General features: G+C 42.8%; 1 protein-coding gene across 1 annotated transcript in view; it reads left to right on the forward strand.

Annotated features, from left to right (window-relative positions):
- The window catches only part of LOC142210842 (BAR/IMD domain-containing adapter protein 2-like), a 120,113-nt gene that overhangs the window by 54,446 nt on the left and 40,913 nt on the right, over positions 1-24,754 (forward strand). Inside the window, exons 5-7 of the mRNA XM_075280299.1 lie at positions 12,481-12,542; positions 14,059-14,130; positions 14,246-14,383. Coding sequence (XP_075136400.1) covers positions 12,481-12,542; positions 14,059-14,130; positions 14,246-14,383 — 272 coding nt within the window. The remainder of the gene's footprint in view (positions 1-12,480; positions 12,543-14,058; positions 14,131-14,245; positions 14,384-24,754) is intronic.

Raw genomic sequence — 24,754 nt, forward strand, 5'->3', positions numbered from 1 at the left:
AAAGTCTTTTTAATCATAAAAGACTTTATAACTGAGTCGTTCATGATGTTAAGGATGCTGCCCTCTATAGGGTGGCGTACAAAGTGCACTGTTCTCCTAATTACATCCTGGAGAATAGATTTGCATATTTTTTACCCAGAATCCCTAGCGGAGCAGGAATGACTTGTAAGTCTCAGTACTGCCTATGTAGGCAAACACGCTCCCTGATGTGTACGATTGTCCCCTGACCCTCGCACACTCATGTCACCTCTACCTCAAAAACATCTCCAGAATACGCCCTTTCCTTACCAGAGATACACTAAAGACACTTTTTGCCACTCAGATTCACTCTCGCCTTGACTACTGTAACTCCTTACTAATCGGTCTTCCCCTCACTAAACTCTCCCCTCTACAATCTATTCTGAATGCATCGGCCAGGCTCATCTATCAGTCTAGACGCTATAGCGATGTCTCTGGTCTGTGCCAGTCACTACATTGGCTGCCTATTCATTATACAATAAAATATAAAGTTATCACCCTCATCCACAAGACTCTCCATAATGCTGCACCTCCCTACATTTCCTCCCTCATCTCTGTTTACCACCCAACCCGTGTTCTCCGTTTACTCAATGACCTTACACTTACATCCTCTATTATCAGAATCTCCCACGCTCGTATACAAGACTTCTCCTGAGCTGCACCACTTCTCTGGAATGCTCTACCCTGGACAATCAGATTAACTCCCAATTTCTACAATTTCAAACGCAAACTAAAGACACATCTTTTCAGACAGGTCTATCACAATTCCTAATGTAAACCTGTCTGTACCATAGCTAGTGTAAGACACTGACCTGGATTGGTGACGGCTGAGTGCAAGTCCTGGAACGTGGGCGGGAGCAGGTTGGGAAACTTGCCCTATAAGAACCCCTGACTGAACCTGCCTAACGTCAGAGTAACGTCCTTACAAGGGCGCCCCTCACAGGAACCTAAATAGATTCCCTATAATAACCCTACAGTGGGCTGAGATGTAAAATGAAACAGGGAATAACTAGTAGCGGCAGGTAACAGAGAACAATAGCTGTATAGAGTTCAAGCTAGACCAGTAGTAGGTATAGGTAAGAAGTAGAATGCTGAAATAAACCAGAAGACGAAGCAGGCAAGGAACAGGAAGGGAAAACAAAGATTAAGAGTTTGTAGCAAGTGTACCAGAATACAGAACCTGGAAATACCAAAGTATATAGAACCTATAGCAGGCAAATGAAGATGGGTGAGTGGAGTTAAAATAGGAACTGGGAAACAACCCCACCCATCACAGATGGGAATGACTGGCCAGACACCCTGCCAGTCAAGCCGACACCAAGGAGGCAACTTAACCCCTTAGTGTACTAAACACGGCCAGAGGAATCACTGACACGCCTCCGGGGCATGCGCCGCCTGGCAGGGAAGCCATGGCGTCCGCGAATCCTGACAGTACCCCCCCCTTGAGGAGGGACCTCCGGACCCTCACCCGGACCTCCCGGCTTGGTGGGATAGGAGTGATGAAATTCTTCCACCAATCTGGGAGCGTGAAGATCTCTGGCAGTAACCCAAACTCGTTCCTCTGGGCCATATCCTTTCCAATGTACAAGATATTGGAGAGAATTCTGCACTTTGCGAGAATCAATAATTCGCTCCACCTCAAACTCCAACTCTCCTTGAACGATCACTGGTTGAGGTGGAGAACGAGCAACTACAGCGGGAATATACTTCTTTAATAAGGATTTATGAAAAACCGGATGAATACGGAGAGAACTAGGGAGTAACAACCTAAATGACACGGGATTGATTATTTCAGTGATGGGATATGGACCAATGAATCGTGGGGCGAACTTTGCTGATGGTACACGAAGGCGGAGGTTTTTAGTTGATAGCCACACTTTATCACCAACAGCATAATCTGGTCCGGGGCGGCGCTTTTTGTTGGCATATTTTACCTGTTTGAGTTGGGATTCCTTTAGAGTTTCTAAACTCGCCCCCCAAATCGTGTGCAAAATATTAGCAATGTCTTTCACTGAAGAGAAGGTTGATTCATTACCAGTTCCAGAGGAGTATCTGGGGTGAAAACCGTAATTACAGTAGAAGGGGGACAGTCGTGTCGAAGCACTAACATGATTATTGAGAGCGAACTCAGCCATAGGCAAATAACCACTCCACTTTTCTTGACACTCAGAGACAAAGCACCTAAGATACTGTTCTAGTGATTGATTAAGTCTCTCAGTCTGCCCATTAGTTTCTGGGTGAAAAGCTGAGGAAAAGGACAGCGAGATACCCAACTCGTGGCAGAATGCTTTCCAGAATTGCGACACGAACTGTACCCCTCTGTCTGACACTATGTTTGAGGGAATACCATGAAGACGTAAGACATGGCAGATAAACAACCCTGCAAGATATTTAGCTGTGGGTAATTTCTTTAACGCTATAAGATGACACATTTTAGTAAAACGATCCACCACCACCCAGATTACGGACTTTCCCTTGGAGAGGGGAAGGTCTGTGACAAAATCCATTGATAAATGGGACCAAGGTCTGCTGGGTAAAGGGAGTGGATGCAATAGTCCTGCTGGGAGCTGTCGGGGAACCTTTGCCCTAGCACAGGTTTCACAGGCTTGTACAAACCCCTTGACATCACGTTGCCAGGACGGCCACCAATAGGTGCGAGACAACAAATAACCAGTGCCGGCAATGCCCGGGTGACCAGCTAGTACCGAGGAGTGGACCTCCTCCAGAACTTTCAAGCGAAGGTGACCCGGGACAAAGAGCTTACCGGGTGGCAAGGCATCAGGGGCGGAGCCCTGTGCATCCGCAAGAGCAGACATCAGATCTGGAGTCAGGGTTGCGACAACTACCCCAGGAGAGAGGACATTTTCAGGTTCTTCATTTGGGATTCTACAAATTCCAAAACTCCTGGATAAGGCATCGGCCTTAATATTTTTAGACCCTGGACGATAGGTAACTATAAAATTAAATCTGGTGAAGAACAGCGCCCACCGCGCCTGACGGGGATTCAACCTCTTGGCGTTATCTAAGTATAACAGGTTTTTATGGTCAGTTAACACTGTAATTCTATGTTTGGCACCCTCCAGAAAATGTCTCCACTCTTCGAAGGCCCATTTTATAGCCAGCAACTCCCTGTTACCTATATCGTAATTGGCTTCTGCAGTGGAGAATTTTCTGGAGAAAAATGCAATGGGTTGAAGATTAGTGAATGGATCTATCCCCTGAGACAGGACAGCGCCAACCCCCGTCTCGGAGGCATCAACCTCCACCACAAAAGGACGAGTGGGGTCAGGGTGGACCAGGACTGGAGCAGTGGTGAAACATTTCTTTAAAGTCTCAAATGATAATTTGGCCTCAGATGTCCAGGTGGTAGGATCAGCCCCCTTTTTTGTCAAGTCAGTAAGAGGTTTGGCAATAGTAGAAAAATTTTTAATGAATTTTCGATAATAATTTGCGAAACCCAGAAAACGTTGGATCTCTTTCAATGTTGTCGGTTTTACCCAGTGAATCACGGCGGATACTTTCTGTGGATCCATACCTATTGAACCGGGGGTGAGTATGTATCCCAGAAACCCTACCTCCTGGACTCCAAACCGACATTTGGAAATCTTGGCGCAAAGTTGATTCTGGCGCAACCTTAAGAGGACCTCTCTCACATGCTGCTGATGGGACTCCCAATCTGGGGAGAATATGAGAATATCATCGAAATAAATGACTAGAAAACGGCCCAATAGATCCCTGAAAATATCATTTACGAAACGCTGGAAGACGGCTGGGGCATTACATAAACCAAAGGGCATGACTAGATACTCAAAGTGGCCCTCCGGCGTATTGAAAGCCGTCTTCCACTCATCTCCCTCTTTAATCCGGATTAGGTTGTAGGCTCCCCGGAGATCGATTTTAGAGAACCACCGGGCGCCGACCACCTGATTGAAAAGATCCGGTATCAGAGGAAGAGGATGCTGATCCTTAACCGTTATTTTATTGAGCTCCCTATAATCAATACACGGGCGGAGACCTCCATCTTTCTTTTCAACAAAGAAAAAACCAGCACCAACAGGGGAAACGGATGGCCGAATGTGTCCTTTCACCAAACTTTCCTTAACATATTGGCGCATAGACTCTCGCTCAGGGGCTGACAAGTTAAAAATGCGACCTTTAGGAAGCTTGGCTCCAGGAACGAGTTCTATGGCACAATCGTAAGGCCGTTGTGGAGGTAAAATTTCCACAGCGGCCTCGTCAAAGACGTCTTTGAAATCACAAATAAAGTCAGGGAGCTCAGGGTTACAATTAACTGAACATAAAGGAGACTGAACGGTATTTAAATGAGAAGTACATGAATTCCCCCATTTCACCAACTCAGCAGTTTCCCAATCAAATACAGGATTGTGGAGGCGGAGCCAAGGCAAGCCGAGAATAATATCAACAGTTAATTTCTCAATAACAAAAAATGAAATTTTTTCAGAATGCAGACACCCAACTTTTAACATGACCTCTGCAGTGCGAAATTTTATCCTTCCCTCAGACAGGGGAGTAAAATCTGCACCAGAAACCGAAAAGGGGGCACACAATGGAATTAACGGTAGCCCCAAGGCTTGTGCCACGGCCACATGGATAAAACTCATTGCAGCTCCTGAATCCACCATTGCCTGACAGGCAAAAGTTTTGGGCCCAAAAAACAGAGTCACTGGTAGCAATAATTTATCTGAATAGTTAGGAGGTACCTGTACGCCTGAGTGACCCTCCCGGAGATCACTCAGGCGCTGGAGTTTTCCTGTGGCGGTCTTGGTCTGGATGGGCAATCTCTCAAAAAATGTCCGGGTTTACCGCAATACAAGCATAAGGTGTTCTCCAAGCGATGCTTCCTTCTAGCAGCAGCTGTGGAGCCCAATATCATGGGTTCCTCTCTAGAGGTCTGAGAGGGAAATGGTGAAGGGGGCTGGGAAGGAATGGCGTTAGCGGTGACAGAAGAAGATTTAGAAGATAGGCCTGACCTAACCTGCAAGGTGGAACCTGCTTGCCTTTCTCTGCGTCTTTCCCTAAGCCTCCTGTCAATGGTCACGGCCAATGTCATAAAGTCGCCCAGGGACTCAGGAACGGGATGGCTTACCATGGCGTCTTTTATCATGTCAGATAATCCTTGTCGGAAAAGGGTCTTAAGCGGTCCGTCAGACCATCCGGTCTGCGAGCACCACTGGCGGAATTCAGAGCAATATTCTTCAGCTGTGCGGCGACCTTGCTGAATAGACAACAAATGGGTTTCTGCCAAAGCTGCACGGTTGGGGTCATCATAAACCTGGCCAAGTGACAGAAAAAATTTGTCTAAGGAATTCCATTCAGCGGCCCCTGAAGGAAGGGCTAGAGCCCAATCCTGAGGAGCCCCTTGAAGGAGTGATACCACAATCGCTACTTTCTCTGCTTCAGAGGGGAAATAATTAAAACGAAAATAGAGGCGACATGATTCCCGGAAAGTCCGGAACCTGTCAGGTTTACCATCAAAGCGATCTGGTAGGAGCATTTTAGAACTAGGCCGGACACTGTGTACAGGGAAGACAGGTGGAGATACTGGTGGGCTCCCAACGTCTGAAACTGAAGTTGTCAATGCGTCCAGACGTTGTGAGACTTGAGTTATTAACCCAGCCATTCCCTGCACATGATTTGACAGCTCATCCAGGCGATCAGTGACTGAGAGCTCGGTACTCATTCTGAACCGCCGGGAGTGCTGTCTGGGATAGGGGCCTGCTATAATGTAAGACACTGACCTGGATTGGTGACGGCTGAGTGCAAGTCCTGGAACGTGGGCGGGAGCAGGTTGGGAAACTTGCCCTATAAGAACCCCTGACTGAACCTGCCTAACGTCAGAGTAACGTCCTTACAAGGGCGCCCCTCACAGGAACCTAAATAGATTCCCTATAATAACCCTACAGTGGGCTGAGATGTAAAATGAAACAGGGAATAACTAGTAGCGGCAGGTAACAGAGAACAATAGCTGTATAGAGTTCAAGCTAGACCAGTAGTAGGTATAGGTAAGAAGTAGAATGCTGAAATAAACCAGAAGACGAAGCAGGCAAGGAACAGGAAGGGAAAACAAAGATTAAGAGTTTGTAGCAAGTGTACCAGAATACAGAACCTGGAAATACCAAAGTATATAGAACCTATAGCAGGCAAATGAAGATGGGTGAGTGGAGTTAAAATAGGAACTGGGAAACAACCCCACCCATCACAGATGGGAATGACTGGCCAGACACCCTGCCAGTCAAGCCGACACCAAGGAGGCAACTTAACCCCTTAGTGTACTAAACACGGCCAGAGGAATCACTGACACGCCTCCGGGGCATGCGCCGCCTGGCAGGGAAGCCATGGCGTCCGCGAATCCTGACAGCTAGAATCCCCAAAATTTAACCCTCCTCTGTTCTAGCTCCCACATTACCCCACATGATATGATGCCATCTCAGGCTAACTTTATCTGTCCAAGCACCATCCACATGTTACAGGACACCACTAGTGATGGCTCATAAAGTTTTATGTTTGTGTAATGACAGTAACCTCTATTACAAAACTGTCTGACCTCTACATAAGCAATGGCGCTCCTGCTACCTCTTGTGTCACTCCCTCTTCCTCATAGATTGTAAGCTCTGTTGAACCCTACAAAATTGTACAGTGCTGCGGTATATGTTGGCGCTATATAAATAAAATTAATTCATTTATTCATGATAATTTGCACCTGTCTTGCCGAGATATTCATTTATTTCTCTACTGTATTGAGGTGAATCCGTCTTTTAACCAGAAACTCACTTGGCTGATTCAAGATCCAAATCATGTATGTTGACGCTGCCGTTAGGCACTACAGAAGCAGATACAGCCCTATTTACTTTAATGCAAGTCTTGTTAACCCTGTCCACAGAGTGTGCCACGTGCCATATCTTCCTTGGCACTATCTCAGATCAAACAACAACAAATCCAAGAAAGGAAACCCATAAGCTCAAAAAAAATCATGTTTTATATCCCTAATAAGCTCCCTTTTCCTTTTCATAAGTACTTAAGAGACCCATGGGAAGTGTCATTGTAAAAGCAACAGTCATGTTTAAATTTGTCCTTTATTAAATTGCTCGGACTGTCCACTGCCTTGCCCTGCATTAGTCTCTCATCCTAATTGGCTCCTCTGGCCCCTCCCTGAAAAGGCTGTCCAAACCTGGAGGGAGACATTACTTGTAATCATAGGCCTATATCCCTGCTGCCAGGCTATCCTCTGATGGAATTGCTCGTCATATCACAACCATGTTTGACCACCGTAAATATGTTGAACCTCACTAATAGTGTCCATGAGCAGAAAAGGGTGGAGCAATTATCTTGAACCTTTTCCCTTATGACACTACCTAATATTGTGAAGACCTGTAGCCAAATGTTAAAAGTTTGCGGTATTAATGCCGTACTTCCTCTTTTTTGCTCTTGCCCTTTTTCCCTTATCTAAATAAAATGTTTCCAAATGTAACAAGGAGAATATTTAAACATATTCATCCTTCCATATCTTTTCTGTCACCTCCTTTTTTAGATACACTTCCAAGTGGTCCTCAAGTACACGTAAACCTCCCCTTTTGCTCTGTCATCCAGACAAATCCAATTCCATCCCCATCAGCTGCTGAATCCTTCTGCACCAGTACTATCACATTAGCCTCTTTACTGACATGGGTATCACTCTCCATTAGAGAGACATAACGATGGCGTTAGAATGGACAATTCAAGGACATGTACTCATTGGCTGCGTAGGTGCTGTGTGCCCACCAGATAGCTATTCAGAATCCTGTTTTCGAGGTTCACCATCCACATGTGCGTTGTCAGTGTGGCCAAAACCGTTGTCAACTCTCTGCTGCAGTTGCAACAAGATAGCCCACTGTGTCCACTGATGAAAGTCACAGTTGTCTGCACCATTGGCCTTGCCTCAGAGATGGTTGTCAAGGAACTGGATGGAACCAAGATGACTCCTGGTTGCATTACTTCCAAGCCCCTCTCCGTCGCTTGCAGTCCAGATCCACATGGATCCAAAAGGTGTCCAGCTGGTGGATCACCAGAAGGATCCACCCCCACTGTTGGTAAGGGGTGCCATGAGGTGGAAGTTGAAGGCTCTTCTTCAGCACCTCCCTCTAGGTGGGATATCTTGTCTCAGCCGAGCTGGAGGCTGAGCCGGATGGGGACGACGTTCCAGCACTGGAAGTTTTGAGGCCAGGCTGAGCATCCCCGGTACCTACCCCTTAAAGTTACCCTTCCCTCTGGTGCTGACAGCAGACCTGAGCTGCCCCAGGATATCTTCTATGGCGACCATAGTGGCCACTGTGTCAGTGATTAGAGCAGACCTCCGGAGTGGGACTGTTCACTTTGGCGTCCACCCACCAACTAAAGAACGCACAGCACGCTAAGCCCCGCCCCTGTCTTAAAGTGCATAACCCCACAGGGACCGCTGTACCTACAAAGCCAGTTATGCTGGCTTCTGCCTGCCACCTTCAGCTCCTGGCTCCTGCCCCCACTGGAGGGTTAAAAGCCTGTAATAAACTCAGTAGAAACCTCTTTTAGTTCTTTTAGTTAGCAAGCGTGCTGTTTATCTCATTTATCTATCAAGGAATACCCCAGCTTTCTGAAGTGTACTTTGACCTAGAAAGCAACTTATTAATGTTATAATGCTATAATGTATCCAGACATCAGCATCCCTGACTGAGAATTTCAGCTATGTGGGAGTATGTGATTAGTAATGTCTTAGTCTTCTTAAATGGAATGGAACTAAAAGATAATCTCAGTCACGTTGAGCTGCAAGAATGTCATAATTAGAGTGAAAACAATATTCATCTTTATTTCTGTTCAGGAGGGTAACAATTCGTAGCTGGTGCTGGCATAGCTGTTGACTTGATCTGTTCCATATTCTTTCAGATTCTAAACTTAATACGAAGCACTAAATAATGTATACACTTTTTGTGTCACCTGATAGCATACTGGATTTTCATTTCTTCCATTAAAGTACATAGGAATGGAGACATGAAATCCTGATCATGTAATACATAATGGTCTGAGTCTTCCCGAGTAAAAGCTGCCCTTTTTTGTAAAAGAGGGGTGACCTAAGTAGAGACTTACTGTATGATGTCCAATAAAGCCAAGCGTTGCCACTAGAGATGAACGAGTAGTATTGAATATTCAATGCACTTAACCCCTTGGTGTTCAGCCGCTTACACGGATACCTATGGCGGGGAGGTATTTGATTGAATACTACTCGCTCATCTCTAGTTGCCACATGACGTAAGCCAGTCCCTGACGTTAGACATAAGCACCGAAAATAGCAGAGAGTCGTACCAGGAGAAGTAATGCTGTTTTTATGTTTCCTCACCTCCCCTGACCCTCCCCTTATTATACTCTGGGTTCTAATGAGACCCCACAGTATAATAATAGTAGTTTTGGTTTGACCTGGATGAAACTGCAAATATTGTAATGACCAAACCAAAATAACCGAATGAACAAAATCACATCAGTTATCCTGGTTGATGTTTTGTTTCGGTTATTTTTCGATTAATCGCTCAGCCGTACCCCAAGTGGCTCCAAGACAGCTAATAATGTCCCCTAGTAGCCCCCAGGTAACTAAAATCATCCTTCAGAGGCTCCAAGACAACTCGTTATGTCCCCCAGTGGACCAATACTGTAGTTGTGCTATATAAAAAAGAAACAAATAACACTTACACATACCTCCCAACTTTCAAAGGATAGAAAGTGGGACAGTATGTGTGCTGTTGCAAATTTAGCTACACCCATTTCTACATTGACTCTGCACATTCTCCTCCATCTTTCCATGTGCCCCAACACAGTATAATGCTCCTACAGTCACCCTAACATTATATGCCCCCACATTATAATGTTCCCCTCCAACTGCCCAATAGTATGAAGTCCCTCTTCTGGTGCCCCAGTTTAAACTGCAGGAAACTAGAGGGGCACATTAAACTGGGGCAGCTGGAGGGGAACAATAAACCATGGGGGTAGCTGAGGGTAATATTAATCTGGGAGCAACTAGAGGCAGACATTTCTTCCTACAACTACTCCCATGGTTTAATGTCCCCTTCCACCTTGCCCCCATTTTAATGTCCCCATCAAATGACCCCCACTGTTTAATGTTGCCCTCCAGATGCCCCCAGTGTAATGTTCCCCTCCATCTGATCCCAGTTTAATGTAACCCTCCATCTGCCCCCCTGGTTTAATGTTCCTTTTCATCTCCCCCAGTTTAATGTCCCCCCTCATATGTCCCCAGTTTAATGTCTCTCCTCATATGCCCCCCCCCCCCCGGTTGATATCCCCCTTCATCTGTCACCAATTTAATATTCCCCTTCCATTTTCCCCCACAGTTTAACATAATAAAAACACAAATATTCACCTCTCCTTTCTCCCATGCTGCTCCTTAGAAGGCTCTTCTCCCGGAGTGTTCAGGAAGCTGCAGGCGTGATGTAAGTGACGTTATCACATTGCACCTACAGCTTCTTGGGCCGTACGCAAATGAGTTGATACTGGGACAGCAGGACAGGACCCGGAATCAAGGACTGTCCTGCTGAATCCTGGACAGTTCAGTGGTATGCTTACCCATCCTCAGTCCCCCACAACTCTGACGTTCTCCTGCTTTTTCTCTGCAGATTGATTCAGGAGATCTTCAGCAGGCATCACTAGCTGTTGAAAACTAGCATCACTAGTTATAAAGCAGGAAGCTAAAGAGTTCTTGCTGTACCGTTCTATTCCTCCTAAGGATACCGATTTAGTTAAAGGGGCTCTATCATTGGGAAAACTCATTTTTAACTAAGAACATACTTGCATAGCCTTTAGAAAGGCTATTCCACATGTACCTTTTGTATGTTAATCCCCTCAGACATTTTTGAATGAGCCCGCTTTTATTCATATGATAATTAGCCAGCAAAGACCATCAGAAGTCTCAGTGAGCACTGTCTGCTATGTGTAAGAGCAGAGAAGGCTGATGAGCATCATCAGCAGCAGCCTCCCTGCTCTCACACACAGACACAGCAGACAGTGCTCACTGAGATTTACGGGTGCATGCTGGAGGCTAATTAGCATGTGTAGATAATCAAGCATTCAAAATGGCTAGGAGGATTAACGTGCAAAAGGTATGTGTGGAATAGCCTTTATAAAGGCTATGCAAGTATGTGCTTAGTTAAAAATGAATTTTCCCAATGATAAAGGCCCTTTAAAAGGGGATATTCGGCTATTTCCCCACTGGGATGTCTAAAAACTCCTGGAAGGTGTCTACGGCACCCCAGTTGGGAATCGCTGGTGTAGGATTATTCAGATTAATTTCATGCTAGTGAATAGGGCAAAAGATGCAATGCCCTGCATAGCTGCTACTATGTAGATGTCATGCAGTGTAAACAATGAAGAAGAAACAGAGTTTGCATATTTGCCTGGTCCTTTGAGAGGGGAGCTTACAAAGAGCAGCTCTAAGGGCCCCTTCACACGGCGGATACGCTCACTGCTTTGGAGCGTGTAAACGTTCCGTAGCAGCGGCGTCTAAAAGCAGATCGCATTGTTTTCTATGGGAGCCGGCAGACGCGCGCTCGCCATAGAAATGAATGGGCTGCTTTTTCCATTCATTTTTATGGCGAGCGCGCGTCTGCCGGCTCCCATAGAAAACAATGGGAACTGCTTTAGACGCCGCTGCTACGGAACGTTTACACGCTCCAAAGCAGTGAGCGTATCCGCCGTGTGAAGGGGCCCTTACTCTGATAAACCCAGACCATCCATGTTTTACATAATCAAGCATTTATTTGCATGGCCAATATACAATAAATCCTACACTATAAAATCCTACATTTCCCTTGAAGTATCACTCTCTCCAGGTAAATTCAGATAATGGTCTTTAGTTTCTGAAAGCAGACCTGCAGTGATAATATTATCACTAGTCTAGGCCAGCTGCAGTCTAAAAATGGGGAGATTTTATGAGACTGCAATCACCTCAGTATTCATAAACAGCCCGTGTAATTTTGGCATCAAAAGAAGAGACCAGGAAAGAAAGGGATCTAGTAATGATGGAGGCAACAAGAGGATAAATGTCTATACTGTGGGACCTATCAATATAATATAGTAGAAGTACAGTAAAGACAGAGAATAGCTGGCAGCAGGGGAAAATCTGACTGCAAGCTTAGATGCTGTGATGATGCCCCAAAAATATCTGGGTGACTGTCGTCCTTAAGCCTTATTAGGGGGATCCTGCTCTGGCGGACTCAGCATGACTCAGCCATTTATGGGAAGTAGCTTTATGAAGTGATACATTTTGCCTCATCAATAAATGGATGTGTTAGAATTTTGTAAACGCCATTACTGAACCGTTGAGCTGTCAAAACAAGGATCTGTTGTTTGGAAATATACCTTCATAAGTTTGTCTGTTGTTATGTGATGATCGGGAAATTCACTTATCTTTATATTTGCTAATTCCAGGTGACACTTTATTTCAAATGGCTGAAGTTCATCGACAAATCCAAGTCCAGTTGGAAGAAGTTGTAAGTAGGCCTTTTGGTGTGGGATAACTCCATTGTACTTCTGTATTCTGAGACTCGCAGCCTTGCCCACATTCAGTACTTTGTTGTAATAAAGAGTGGAGTGATAACTGAATTGGTCGGATATTGCAAGTGTACTATGGAGACTATGTTTAGAGTATATGCATGGAGACAAAAAAAAGTCCATATTTTAGTTGTGGGATTTTATCAGAAGATTCTTATTTTGTATTATTATGAAAAATACTCATGTCTAAAGGGAGGAATTCCAGAAATAACTCTAAGGTATTGCTTAGCAGTCCTGCCACATGTTTGGCCAGCTTACATGTTCTTTTTGTCTGGTGTTTGTTGCATGTTCTTAGTTCTGTACAAGCTGTATAGTTGGAGTAGTTACAGAGTTGGGTCTGGGCTGTGTTGTAGTTATATAAATTTGAAAATAAATCCCACGCACATTGTAAAAGGAATACATTTATTAATTAAAAAATATACATATATATATATATATATATAAAACTCAAAATCTGTAGTAGCCTGCTCTATACAAATCCACAGTTCTCATCCAATTTTGGTGAAATTTGGCACATCTCCTCTCCATCCAGAGGTGCAATATACTGCGCACGTTACATCTCGCTAGCGTCCCCCCATCATGAGATTGGGGCCCCTGAAGTTAGGCCCTATACATATAATGGGGAAATGTGAAGGTGAAAGTGAAAGTGCTGAGGGGAATAACAGTAATACATATAGGTTTCCATCCCCAAGAGGACTCCCCGAACGGAATACTGAACTCAGAGGTGAACCAGGCCTTATTTATTTGCCTCTTTTTGTGGCTTGTCTGGGTTGTAATTATATTACATTCAGCTAATGAATTTGTGCTTTTTAAAAGAGTTGTCAGGCTAATTTTGTTAGCCAGAGGAGGTGGAAAAAGAAAAAAAAAACATCCACCAGTATCTCCCAGCATGATCCATTCCTATTCCCATCTCAAGGATTCTAATTGTAATTTAAGCTAACTGAAATGTTTTTACCCAATATATTTCTTGTCCTGTCCTGTCCATTTGCTAGATACAACTAAATCTCCCTCCTCCTTGTTTACAGTTGGTTACCTCGGTTACAGACCTGTTTGCAGGTCAGAATGGTGACTCAGTCCCTACTTCCAGGCATACATAATCTTTTTTGTCCCTTTTGGATTTTGAGCCCTGATACTGAGTGTCTTAAGCAGTACTTCGGTTAAAAGTGTATGTGAATCCAGGAGCTCTGTGCTGGAATGAGCTGAAAATCAGGAAGTGGAGAAGAGGAGAGACAGGAGAGCAAGTGAAATCCTGAGATAACAAATACCCTTTAAAGACCTGTCCTTGAATTGATTACCTATACTGATCCTACAAGAAAAGTTTCTTAGTAGAAAAAAATAGTATTGTGTATTTAATTGCTGACAACAAAGTCAGACTGTGTCACCTTTCATACCATTGTAAGAAGTTACAGTATTATAAGCCACAAAATAACATGTTTCTCAAATTTTTTTTTTCAGCTAAAACTTTTCCACTCCGAACTCCTGGCTCAACTTGAACACAAGCTGGAGTTAGACATTAAGTATTTAACAGTGCGTAGTTTGTCTTCCGTTCCGTTACATTGTCTATTGTGATTATTTGTTCCACCTTCTTGGTATCAGGGGATTGTCAGTCTTTAACTGATAGCATTTCCTTCACTATCCCCAGGCGACACTGAAAAAATATCAAGTTGAGCATCGTTCCAAGTCAGAGTCTATTGAGAAGTGTCAGTCTGAGTTAAAGAAGCTGAGGAAGAAGTGTCAAAACAGCAAAAACCCACAGAAATATGGAGACAGAGAGGTGCAGGTACGGCAATAATATAGTACTACTGTTGTGTTTAAAGAACAAGTCTGAGTAAAAATGTTCCAAAGACTTATTTGACGTCTTTGTTGGAGGTTCCTTTACAGATTCCATCACATTTGATGGCAAGAAATAGCTCTGCACACACAGCCATTTTTTTTCAGTAAAACAATGGACACTGTGATAGAACCAGACAAATTCCACTATGTGTCAGTAGGACCTGATGAATGCTCTTGTTTTGTGACAGATCCATCATGGCATTATGGCTTCTATCATAAATGGAAGAGCCAAAGTGCTACATAAGAACTTCTAGAAGCTTTGAAAATTTCCACTGCAGACATATCATACAGCTGTCATTCTAATCATGGCTGAAACATATGCTATCAATATCATAAAATTTATATTAAGAATTCTATGATCTATTCTTTGCAAAAACAAGAACAAAGACACCGAGCGCTCTAAGTGTAGTATCACTTATGGAAGAAACTTGAGTTTTATACTATAGGAAGAGAAACGACCAATAAAGCCTCTCACCTGAAAGGGTTGTGATGGAGTCACAACACCTATATCCGCAATTGCAAAATGAACCAGGTGAGAGTGGCAGCGGTTCCGTCTGGAGACACCGGAGGACCAGGAGAAGTACAGGGAGGTGGATGGGATCAAGGATCCGCGCTCAGAGGTTGTATGAGGAAATGATGGGTCCAGAGTTCAAACTAAGTATACTCTGGACCCATCATTTCCTCATACGACCTCTGAGCGCGGATCCTTGATCCCATCCACCTCCATGATCTATTCTTTCTCAAGGTGTATTCACGCTGTATTTAACACATAGCTACTGTATTTTTATGATAAACATATCTATTAGTTTATTTGATAGGTTTTCATGATGGGGCCATTGGGACAGTGTATGTCACCTTCACTATTCTATCCATGGATCCCACAGGGTATATGTTATTTAACATGGACTATAATAATAGCACCAGCTCTAGTGGGAGCTCTTGGGAGCATACAATACTGTGTGGGGGCCACTATGGAGCATATAATACTGTATGGTAGCCACTGTTGAGCATACAATACTGTGTGTGAGCCATTGTTGAGCATATGATACTGCGTGTGGGCCACTGTGGAGCATATAATACTGTGTGATGGCCATTGTCAAGCATATAATACTGTTTGGGAGCCACTGTGGAGCATATAATACTGTGTGAGGGCCACTGTGGAGGATATAATACTGTGTGATGGCCATTGTTGAGCATATAATACTGTGTGGGAGCCACTCTGGAGCATATAATACTGTGTGAGGGCCACTGTGGAGGATATAATACTGTGTGTGGGCCACTGTGAAGCATATTATACTGTCCCAGTAATGTTAACATGCCAGACACTGTGCTGCTCGCTCACCATATTCTTGATAACTGTAGTTCTGGGTACTAAAAACTGTATTCCTTTCAGGTATCTGAGATATCGCTGCAGCACCCATAGCCCTCACTATCATGAATTCGCTCTAGGAAGGGGGTAGGGGGCTCCAGACAAAAGTTTGCACCATGGCTCACAAGACTTTAGTTACATCACAGATCTGCATCTGTGTTGTAGGTCTCCATAGGTCTTCGTTGTATCTGGTTTAAGGAGAAGGTTAATATGTCCTTTTAGGGCACATTTAGATGATACTTGGATCTCTGCCCATCACCATCTAATGAAATAATCAAAATATTATTTATTATTTTATTTAAGGGGGCCTGTACATAATTTTATTTGGAGCCCCCAAAATGTCTGTGTGAAAAAAAAAAAAACTGCTCATTTGAGGTCCTGGTGATTATTGGTATCTCTGCTTTATGCCTGTGGGTGCAAATCTCATGTACAATATCCTGTAAATGCTGTAGCCTTTAGGTCTGTTTTGACAAATGTAGTACAGGGTTTATTCATAGAAGTTGAAATTGAGATCCTCATGTTACTCTTTTGAGAGGATCTTCAGATTGTTATACAATCAAAAAATTTTATGATATTTGTTTGAAATAGTCAACAAGTATCTATAAGCTGCTGCTCTGGATATGAAAGGGAGTCATTCTTTATGTTCAACACATGTCCCATAAAACAGCCAAATCCCATTAGTAATACAAGAGCACAAGAGCTTTGTAATTCATTGAAATCTTGTGCTGGGTCCAGGCAATTGTGCATACCAGTGCTTAACTGTTGAGTGTAATGAATGGGGATGGAAGCATTTACGTAGCGGAGCAGTCTATTGGAACTGTGGCTTATGACTGAAAGAAAATAAACACAAACAGCAGAATACAAAGATGGGGATCAAAGAGCCTAATTTGCAGGAACTCGGACTGTGTCTTCCCTGATTAATTGTATGCGTGGTTAACCCACAATGCAAATGGTAGCGTACATCAGCTACCCGGCATACAAAGTGTTTGGATATAGACAGGAGGGGTATTAATGACTGTTTATTGGGATGATGTTAGTCCTTGTAATGCGGCAGGACTAATACTAAAAACGGATGCCAGGAAATCACTGAGCACCAGCTGGAAACCGTCTCCGCTGACACATTTGTTGTAAACTGCTAAACACAGATAACATTTGTCTTAGTAATCACATATGTGGCTGAGAATATGTTGTTTGGCCAACATTAGCTATTAATGATTGTATGAAGTTGGAGAAAACGGGTCAGGTGACCTCTAAAATCTTATGAATGGAGCGATATGAATGCATTCTGCCGCAAATTTTAAAGTAAAAGGAAATTGCATTTAGTATAGATACAAAAGTCTTTGAATAAATATTTGACCCAGGTTGCAGATGATAAATCATCATTTATAACATGTACTATACAATAACAGTGTTGTCCGAAGACAGTTTTGTACTATGCACAAGTATGCTGTTCAATCTAACCGAACCTTACATAATGATGCGATAGTTAGCCCTGTTTATTTACCAACTATGAATTTTGTCTTTAATGCCGAATCATAGAGAGACAGAGTTGGTTTTGAAACAAACTTTATTGAATAAAAGGGAGTAACACTTACCCATAATCAGTCCAAAACAATACAGCTGGGAACACAGGGTGTATATAAAGAAGTTGTAACCACGTTAGTTCATAGCACCTCGCAAATGCTATGTTTAAGGGACCTAGTGTCCTGAAACGTGTCAGTCGCGATTTTAAACACTAAATATGTCTGTTTTTTCAAATTTTTCCCTTTTTGTGTGTGCTTTCGGATTTTATTTTTGTATGAATTAGAAGTTATATTTTATTGACGTGGCTCGAATCCTTCTTCAACTCTCTTGGGATATTCCTCTTTAAGGCTTCACTGAGGTCAGATGTGCAATTTAGTGGAAAAAAAAATCACATCACATCAGTGCTAAAAGGGATGCGCCACATCTCTATCCCATTAAAATGAATGGGACTTAGCTGCCTCATGGTCATGTGATGAACGGACATGATTGCACTTCTGTAAAGAAGAAAGTAGCCATGTTTTTGAAATTCTGCACAACCCCTTTAATTGTCGGTGAAAGAAGTGGATGAATTTCATTGGTAGTTTTACTTTGTAACCTAACCTACTCATCCTTTTTATTGTCAGTGAAATGGATATATTATCCCAAAAATGAAGTCCGTCAGGCCAGAAATATAGGCAAAAATAGGGCACGTCTTATTTTGTAACTGAAGTTGAGTATATACCCACTGACTCTTGCTGTTGTAAAGAGAGACGCGTCTGTTGTGTTGAGCGCATGGCCCCTTATGAATTGCAAGAAACAAATATTTATTAAACAAGATGTGGTAGAATTCAGGAATAAACTGTAAAAATTGGATATGTGTCATTTGCCAAATGTATCAAATATCTACAAAAACAAGCGAAAAAAAATGCTACAAATGTGACACATCTAGCTGCATGCTCCATAGTGTAAAATATGCATTTTAAGATGTGAGAGAAATAGTGTCTAACTTATCTTTCAAGTAGCATCAAATTTATTGTAAAACTTTTACCATTGTGACCATTTGTAAATGCAGGCCAACATGTGCCCACTTGTTTCCCAATATAATCAAGGAGGTGCATCCAGGGACAACTAAATGAATAAGTGCTCATCTGACAACTGTCAAGCTGAATTTAAGTAGCTGAGGAGAAAACACTCAATAACCACCCTCTTGGGCACCAAGGGATCTTGTCCTGCCCCTGGTGCCAATCCAGGCTTCTGCTAAACAGATGAGTCATTTGAGACTGACCGAGTTCTAGACATTCACACCCTGACAAGAGCAGCTTTGGTGACAATATCAATGACAGTAAGTGACAGCTAATGGTCAGAGAGTTCAGCCTGAACTAGCAGTGATAGGGCACAGAGAAGAAAGAAGGTTTAGCAGTATGCAGACCAAGCTTTCTTTATCTCTTATTGCAATATTAATTTCATTTTTGATGAAAAAAGACAAAGAAAACAAAAAGTAAACCCTTTTTATCCTACTAATATTATAAATGTGAAAGTTTGTGGGTTTGGATGTTTGTGGGTTTGGATGTTTGTTCCTCAATCACGCAAAACGGCCAAACGGATTTGCATGAAATTTGCCACATACATAGATAGGAACCCCGATTAAAACATAAGCTACTTTTTATCCCGGTAAATGACATCACTACACGACCACAGTGAAGGAATTTAGGTTCACACAACACTAAAGGACCTGTGATGACATCATCACAGGTCCTTGAGACATTCTAGGATAGGATCATGCTAGGCAGTGGGAGGATCTACATGCTATTTTGTGGGCGAAGCTATATAGGATGAAGCTGGACAGTGTGAAAGCTGATGAAAATGGAATTTCATGGAAGATCAGGAGACTACAGAACATGCAGGATGTGTATGGGCAAGAGGAGTATATCGGGTGTAGAGTTTCAGTGAGTACGATGGGAATGTGTTGTTCTGCCTCTGATGGGGGAGGGGGAGAACTTTTGCACATTTCAGCAACATCCGTTCAGCCCTTTGTAACACAGAAGCTGCTCAGTCACATAACAAAACCCCTGTAATCACAATTGCCCGACGTAGCAGAGCTTACGCAGCGCTGTAGCACACCTCTGTAGGCTTTCCTTATGCAAACATGTACATACAGCTGGGTATCCTACGCATATGCAGCGATGTAGCAGAGCCAAGACGCGGGAACAGGCTGATCAAACTTTGGCACATTTCAGCAACTACCATTCAGCCCTTTGTAACACAGAAGCTGCTCACACACTGACATAAGAACACCCCTGTAATCCAAATGGCCAGATGTAGCAGAGTTTAAGCAGCGCTGTAGCACAGCTCAGTACGCTCTCCATATGCAGAGATGTACATACAACTGATTATGCTTCGCATATGCTGCGGTGTAGCAGAGCCAAGACGCGGGAGTAGGTGGATCATCTACAACAGCAATTGGCTAAATATAAGTGGCTCAACGCCAAAACCAACTTGCAGACGAAGTCGCGGGCATATGCTAGTGTTTTATAGAATTATTGCCAGTCAAATGTTATTCTGTTATGTGACCTTCTGTTACCCAAGTATGGACTTCTGTCGGTCAGAAGATTACTTTTCGGAAAACTGCATACTTCCTTCCTAAGCCTATGTTTCTAAGTCTTTGCAGACCTGTGCAGTACAACTATACTATCTTCTTTAATGACATAGTATAGTAACTAACAGTTACTATAGAGTCTGGTTGCATTGTACTATTAGTCTATATATTTATTTTACCATGTAGTCCTATGTTTATAAAAGCTTTATGCCGTGCTTATTCTGTCAGGAAATGTGAATATAGAAAAGAGAACAATGGGATTTTTCAATGATATCACATCTGCGCAGGAAATTGTGAAGTGACAGAGATTCCATTGTAAAGGACAGTAACAATGTAAACTTAGGCTACACAACTTCCTCTTTCCTTCTTAAAATAGAAATCAAGTCATTCTAAAGTACTGTATGTATAACTTGTTTTTGCATCCAATCCTAGGCCACTGCTACTTTCATTTCGATATAAAGCTGCGTTCACATACTGCGTTTCTGCTCAAAAATGCATGCATATTTTACCCAAAAAATACTGAGACCGAATATTTATTTTTATGCAGTGCCCCAAAAGTGGCCACTATTAAGGACTTTACTGGTTTATTAGAGTTTAATATATTTTACACTATTTTGCATTGTCTTATACTATGTCGCACAGTTTACTACTAGTTATTTGCTCGTTCCAGCTTTGTGCTGAACACTGGATCTAATCTGCTATTTCTTTGTTGCTGTGCAAACAGGAGTGTCTTGAGTTCTTCTTTTATAGAGGGTGGGTGGAGATTAGTGGGTCCAAGAAGCCACCAGCCTTTAGCCAGTGAGTTTTTCCCATTCACCTCAGATTCTAGTTAGCCATATGTAACTCCATATGTAACTGCTATTTTAGTGATCTGTCTGTTCGTTGTTTTAGTCCTCCGATGGACCAGAAGAATGGATGGGCAACGAATGCGTGACCCTAGCTTTATATTTGAACCACCCAGTGCCCGTAAACCAAAAGTTATAAATGTAAAATTAGACTGAGGATATAAAAACATGAGTATATAACCAAACTGAAAACACAAAAACAAATTAGGCATGTATAATAAGATATAATCTAATAATGCTTAAAAAGATTCTACCATTAAAAATCTTTTTTTTTTATTTTTTTATAGCTGACATGTAGGAATAGCCTTAATAAAGGCTATTCTTCTCCTACATTTTGATGTCTTGTCCGCCCCGCCATTCGGTTAAAATCCAGTTTTCTGTCGGTATGCAAATGGTTGTTGTAAGTGTTGTAAGCGGCCATTTATTTGTGGCCAGTGGGCAAGTGCAGTCGGCTTTTCCCTAGGCCTGAGGACTAGAGGTTTGAAGCCAACCCCCGAAAGAAGACGCGTGAAAACCCCGTTCCTGAAGAAGATGCAGGCGGCGCTGGAGAGTTCTCTCGCAACATTGGAGATGCCTCCAGTGCTGTTTGAGCGCTGGGGCCCGCCCCCAGTGCTGCGAGGGAACTCATTTGCATACTGGCGAAAAACAGGAATTGAACTGAACAGCAGGGCGGAGAAGACATCGAAAGGTAGGAGAAGAATAGCCTTCATTAAGGCTATTCCTACGTGTCAACTATAAAAAAAAAAAAAAATTAATGGTAAAGTCCCTTTAATCCAGATCAAGTCCCTTCACTAAACCTACCAATAACTGCAGATTGGGGGGATAATTAATATTGTGGTTGTGGTAGGACTCTTGCACACAGTACACACAGCACTGTTAAGGGTCCACTTCTAGATTTGCTTAGAAATATTGATGCAAAATTCTGGACAAATACTGACTGTTTTTTGCATTTGGAGAAATCATTATTATTATTGTTTATTTATATAGCACCATTAATTCCATGGTGCTTTACAATTGGGGGTTTACATACGGTACACAAAATATACAAACAGATATAACAGATATAATACTAACAATGACCAACTGGCACAGTGGGACAGAGGGCCCTGCCCGCAAAGGCTTACAATCTATGAGGGAAGAGGGATAGAGACAGAAGGTGAGGGGAAAGATTGTACAGATGGTGGTGAGGTGATAGTGTTATTGGAGGTTGTAGGCCTTCCTCAATAGGTGAGTCTTCAGGGCCTTCTTGAAGCCTGTGGGGGTCAGTCTTATGTGTCGTGGTAAGGAGTTCCAGAGTATGGGGGATGTACAGGAGAAATCTTGGAGGCGGTTGTGTGAGGAGCGGAGTAGGAGGTCTTTGGAGGATCTGAGGTTATGCGTGGGCAGGTAGTGGGAGATTAGGTCGGAGATATATGGAGGGGACAGATTGTGGATCGCTTTGTGTGTTAATGTCAGTAGCTGGAACGCAATGGGTGGCCAATGAAGGGATTGGCAGAGGGGAGAAGCTGATGAAGAATGGGGGGGGGGGCGAAGTGAATCAAGCGAGCAAATCGCTACAGGTCTTCAGCAGCTTTCAATCTTTTGCAATAATTGACATGCCGTGGGTTTTAGGCCAGCCCCCCACGTGGTGTAAATGCCAAAAACAAGGAAAAAATGCAGCTTTTTACAGGAACAGTAAGGTGGATGGGATTCTAAAAAAATACCTTGTATTGATTTCTTGCGAAAAAATACTGGCTGCGGTTTTGGAAATTTCAGCATGTCAATTAAACCTACAGGAACCTTTCTCTGCAGTTCACGTTCAGTGAAAAGCGCTATGGGAAAAATCGCAATGTGTTGTCGCCGCAGTTTTTCCCGCAGTGCTTTTTTGCTGCAGGTCACTACGTGAGGCCTTAGCCGTAATCACAGTATGTGGAGCAGTTAATGATAACTTCGTTGGTCTCTCTTTATTGAGGGCCAATAAGGATATGTTCACATGTAGAAATTTGCGACTGATTTTGAGGTAGATTCTGTCTCAAAATCAGAGCTAATTTCCTCTGTCAATAAGCCCTCAATTTTTTTTTTCAGTCAGAGGCAAAGACCGAAGCAGGATGCAGAAAAAATAAACGCCCTGCTCAACCTTGCTGTAGATTCCATGACAGAAGTTGCGTGAGACACTCTACTGATCATCCCCATTCATTTGGGCAGAACATGAAGTCTGCCTCAGTTTCGCTTCATTTTCTGCCTTCCAAATGGGCCCTCTCTGCAGATCTTACATGGAAGGTTGTTACACAGTTATATTTCCCTGTGTGCCCTCTCCCTATTTTACAGTTATTCGTGTCAGTCTTTATTGTATATTTGGAATTATGTTCAACAAGAAAACCTTGGCTAGAGGTATAGCTTGCTTGAATATAAGAATTCTACGTGATAAACACCTGTAGACATAGCAATATCTGTAAAAATGATGGTGTATTTGGTAATACGCAAAGAATAGTTTTCCAGAAACATTAGTTGACCTGTTTAGCACATGCAAAGCGTGTCCTGGCATTGTCTAATCCTCTCAGCTATATATATCACTTTGAGCTCTGGAACCTGACAACACCTCTTTAGTCTATCTGTGAAATCATCTGGATAGAGGTAAAAGGAGATAGATAGATTATTAATGCTTTGAAAATGAAAGCCTACCTTGTTATGTGTGAAGTCATGATCCCAGCCCACTATTTATATTAAAAACATTCTTGTTGAATACATTGCCTATAGAGTCATTCATGGCTCTAAGAATCCATTAGTTATATGCAATCTGGACTCAGATATGCAATCTGGATTGCATGTTTATCCCCCTAGGTCATCCTGGGGGATACCATAGCCATAAGCCTTATTGACAAATAGTGAAAACTGCCATGCAGTATCCAATATTTAAATGGCCATCTCACGGTCATGAAAATCTATGGGTGTATTCACATATCACCTTTTTAATGGACTGTAAAAAGTCCATCAAAAACTGGCATGTCCTATATTCGTTTCTCTTGACAGTTACCCTTCATTCACATCTGTGTTTGGCATTCCATTTGGGGAGTCCACAGGGGGACCCCCTAAACGGAATACCGAATGCAACTGGAAGTGGTGTGCAGTAAAAGCACACGGACCCCATAGACTATTAATGGGGTCCGTGTACTTTCCACGTGCTGCCTGCAAAAATCATGCAGGCAGGAAAATAGATTGCAAACTACTTTTCTGTCCGTATGATCCCTATAGAGATCTGGCGGCAAGCACACAAACCCCATTATAGTCTATGGGGTCTGTGTGCTTTCACTGGCACACTGCTTGCAGTTGCGTTCAGTATTCTGTTTGGGGGCATCCTCATGCGGACTTCCCCGGACGGAATCCAAACGCAGATGTGAACGAGGCCTCACATGGACACAACAGAAGACAATGAGTCTGATTTATCATTGCTTTGGAGCCAGAATTCTGGTGTGTTAATACCTATTTTGTTTTTTCAATGGTTGCACCTAATTTATTGTGCTCCATTTTCCGTCTAATGTGCCTTTTTTTTTAAAAAGTGACTTGTAATGTGGGTGTGCTTTAGATGGTGAATAGGTTTACGCAGAATTTGTTATATTCTGCTTCAAAGTTTTTGCAAAAGCATGCTCCACTTCTAAATTGGCGTAAAAAAGCTCCAAAATTTTTTGCAACAAAAAAGAAAATGTGAGACAGCATTCAGAAAGGTGGGTTCAGTAAATATCCTTATGATAAATTGGCCCCAATGGATCAATTTTTAACAGGTGTCACCTGGATGACAATCTGTTTTGAAAGTTAAAGGCTGAGGCCCCAAGTAGTGGGCTACAGCAAAAAAAGTGCAGCGAGAAAACTGCAGAAAAAATGCATTGCTGTTTTCTTTGCACAGAAAATCTACAGAGTTTTCCTTTGCGGACTTTCTGCTTCCATTATAGAGAAACTGCTGTGATTTGTAAAATCATGACAGATATTTTTCTGCTATGTGTGGATGGGGTGTGTTAGATATCCGTTTCC

This window comes from Leptodactylus fuscus, chromosome 6 (genome assembly GCF_031893055.1).
Source record: "Leptodactylus fuscus isolate aLepFus1 chromosome 6, aLepFus1.hap2, whole genome shotgun sequence".
NCBI lineage: Eukaryota > Metazoa > Chordata > Amphibia > Anura > Leptodactylidae > Leptodactylus > Leptodactylus fuscus.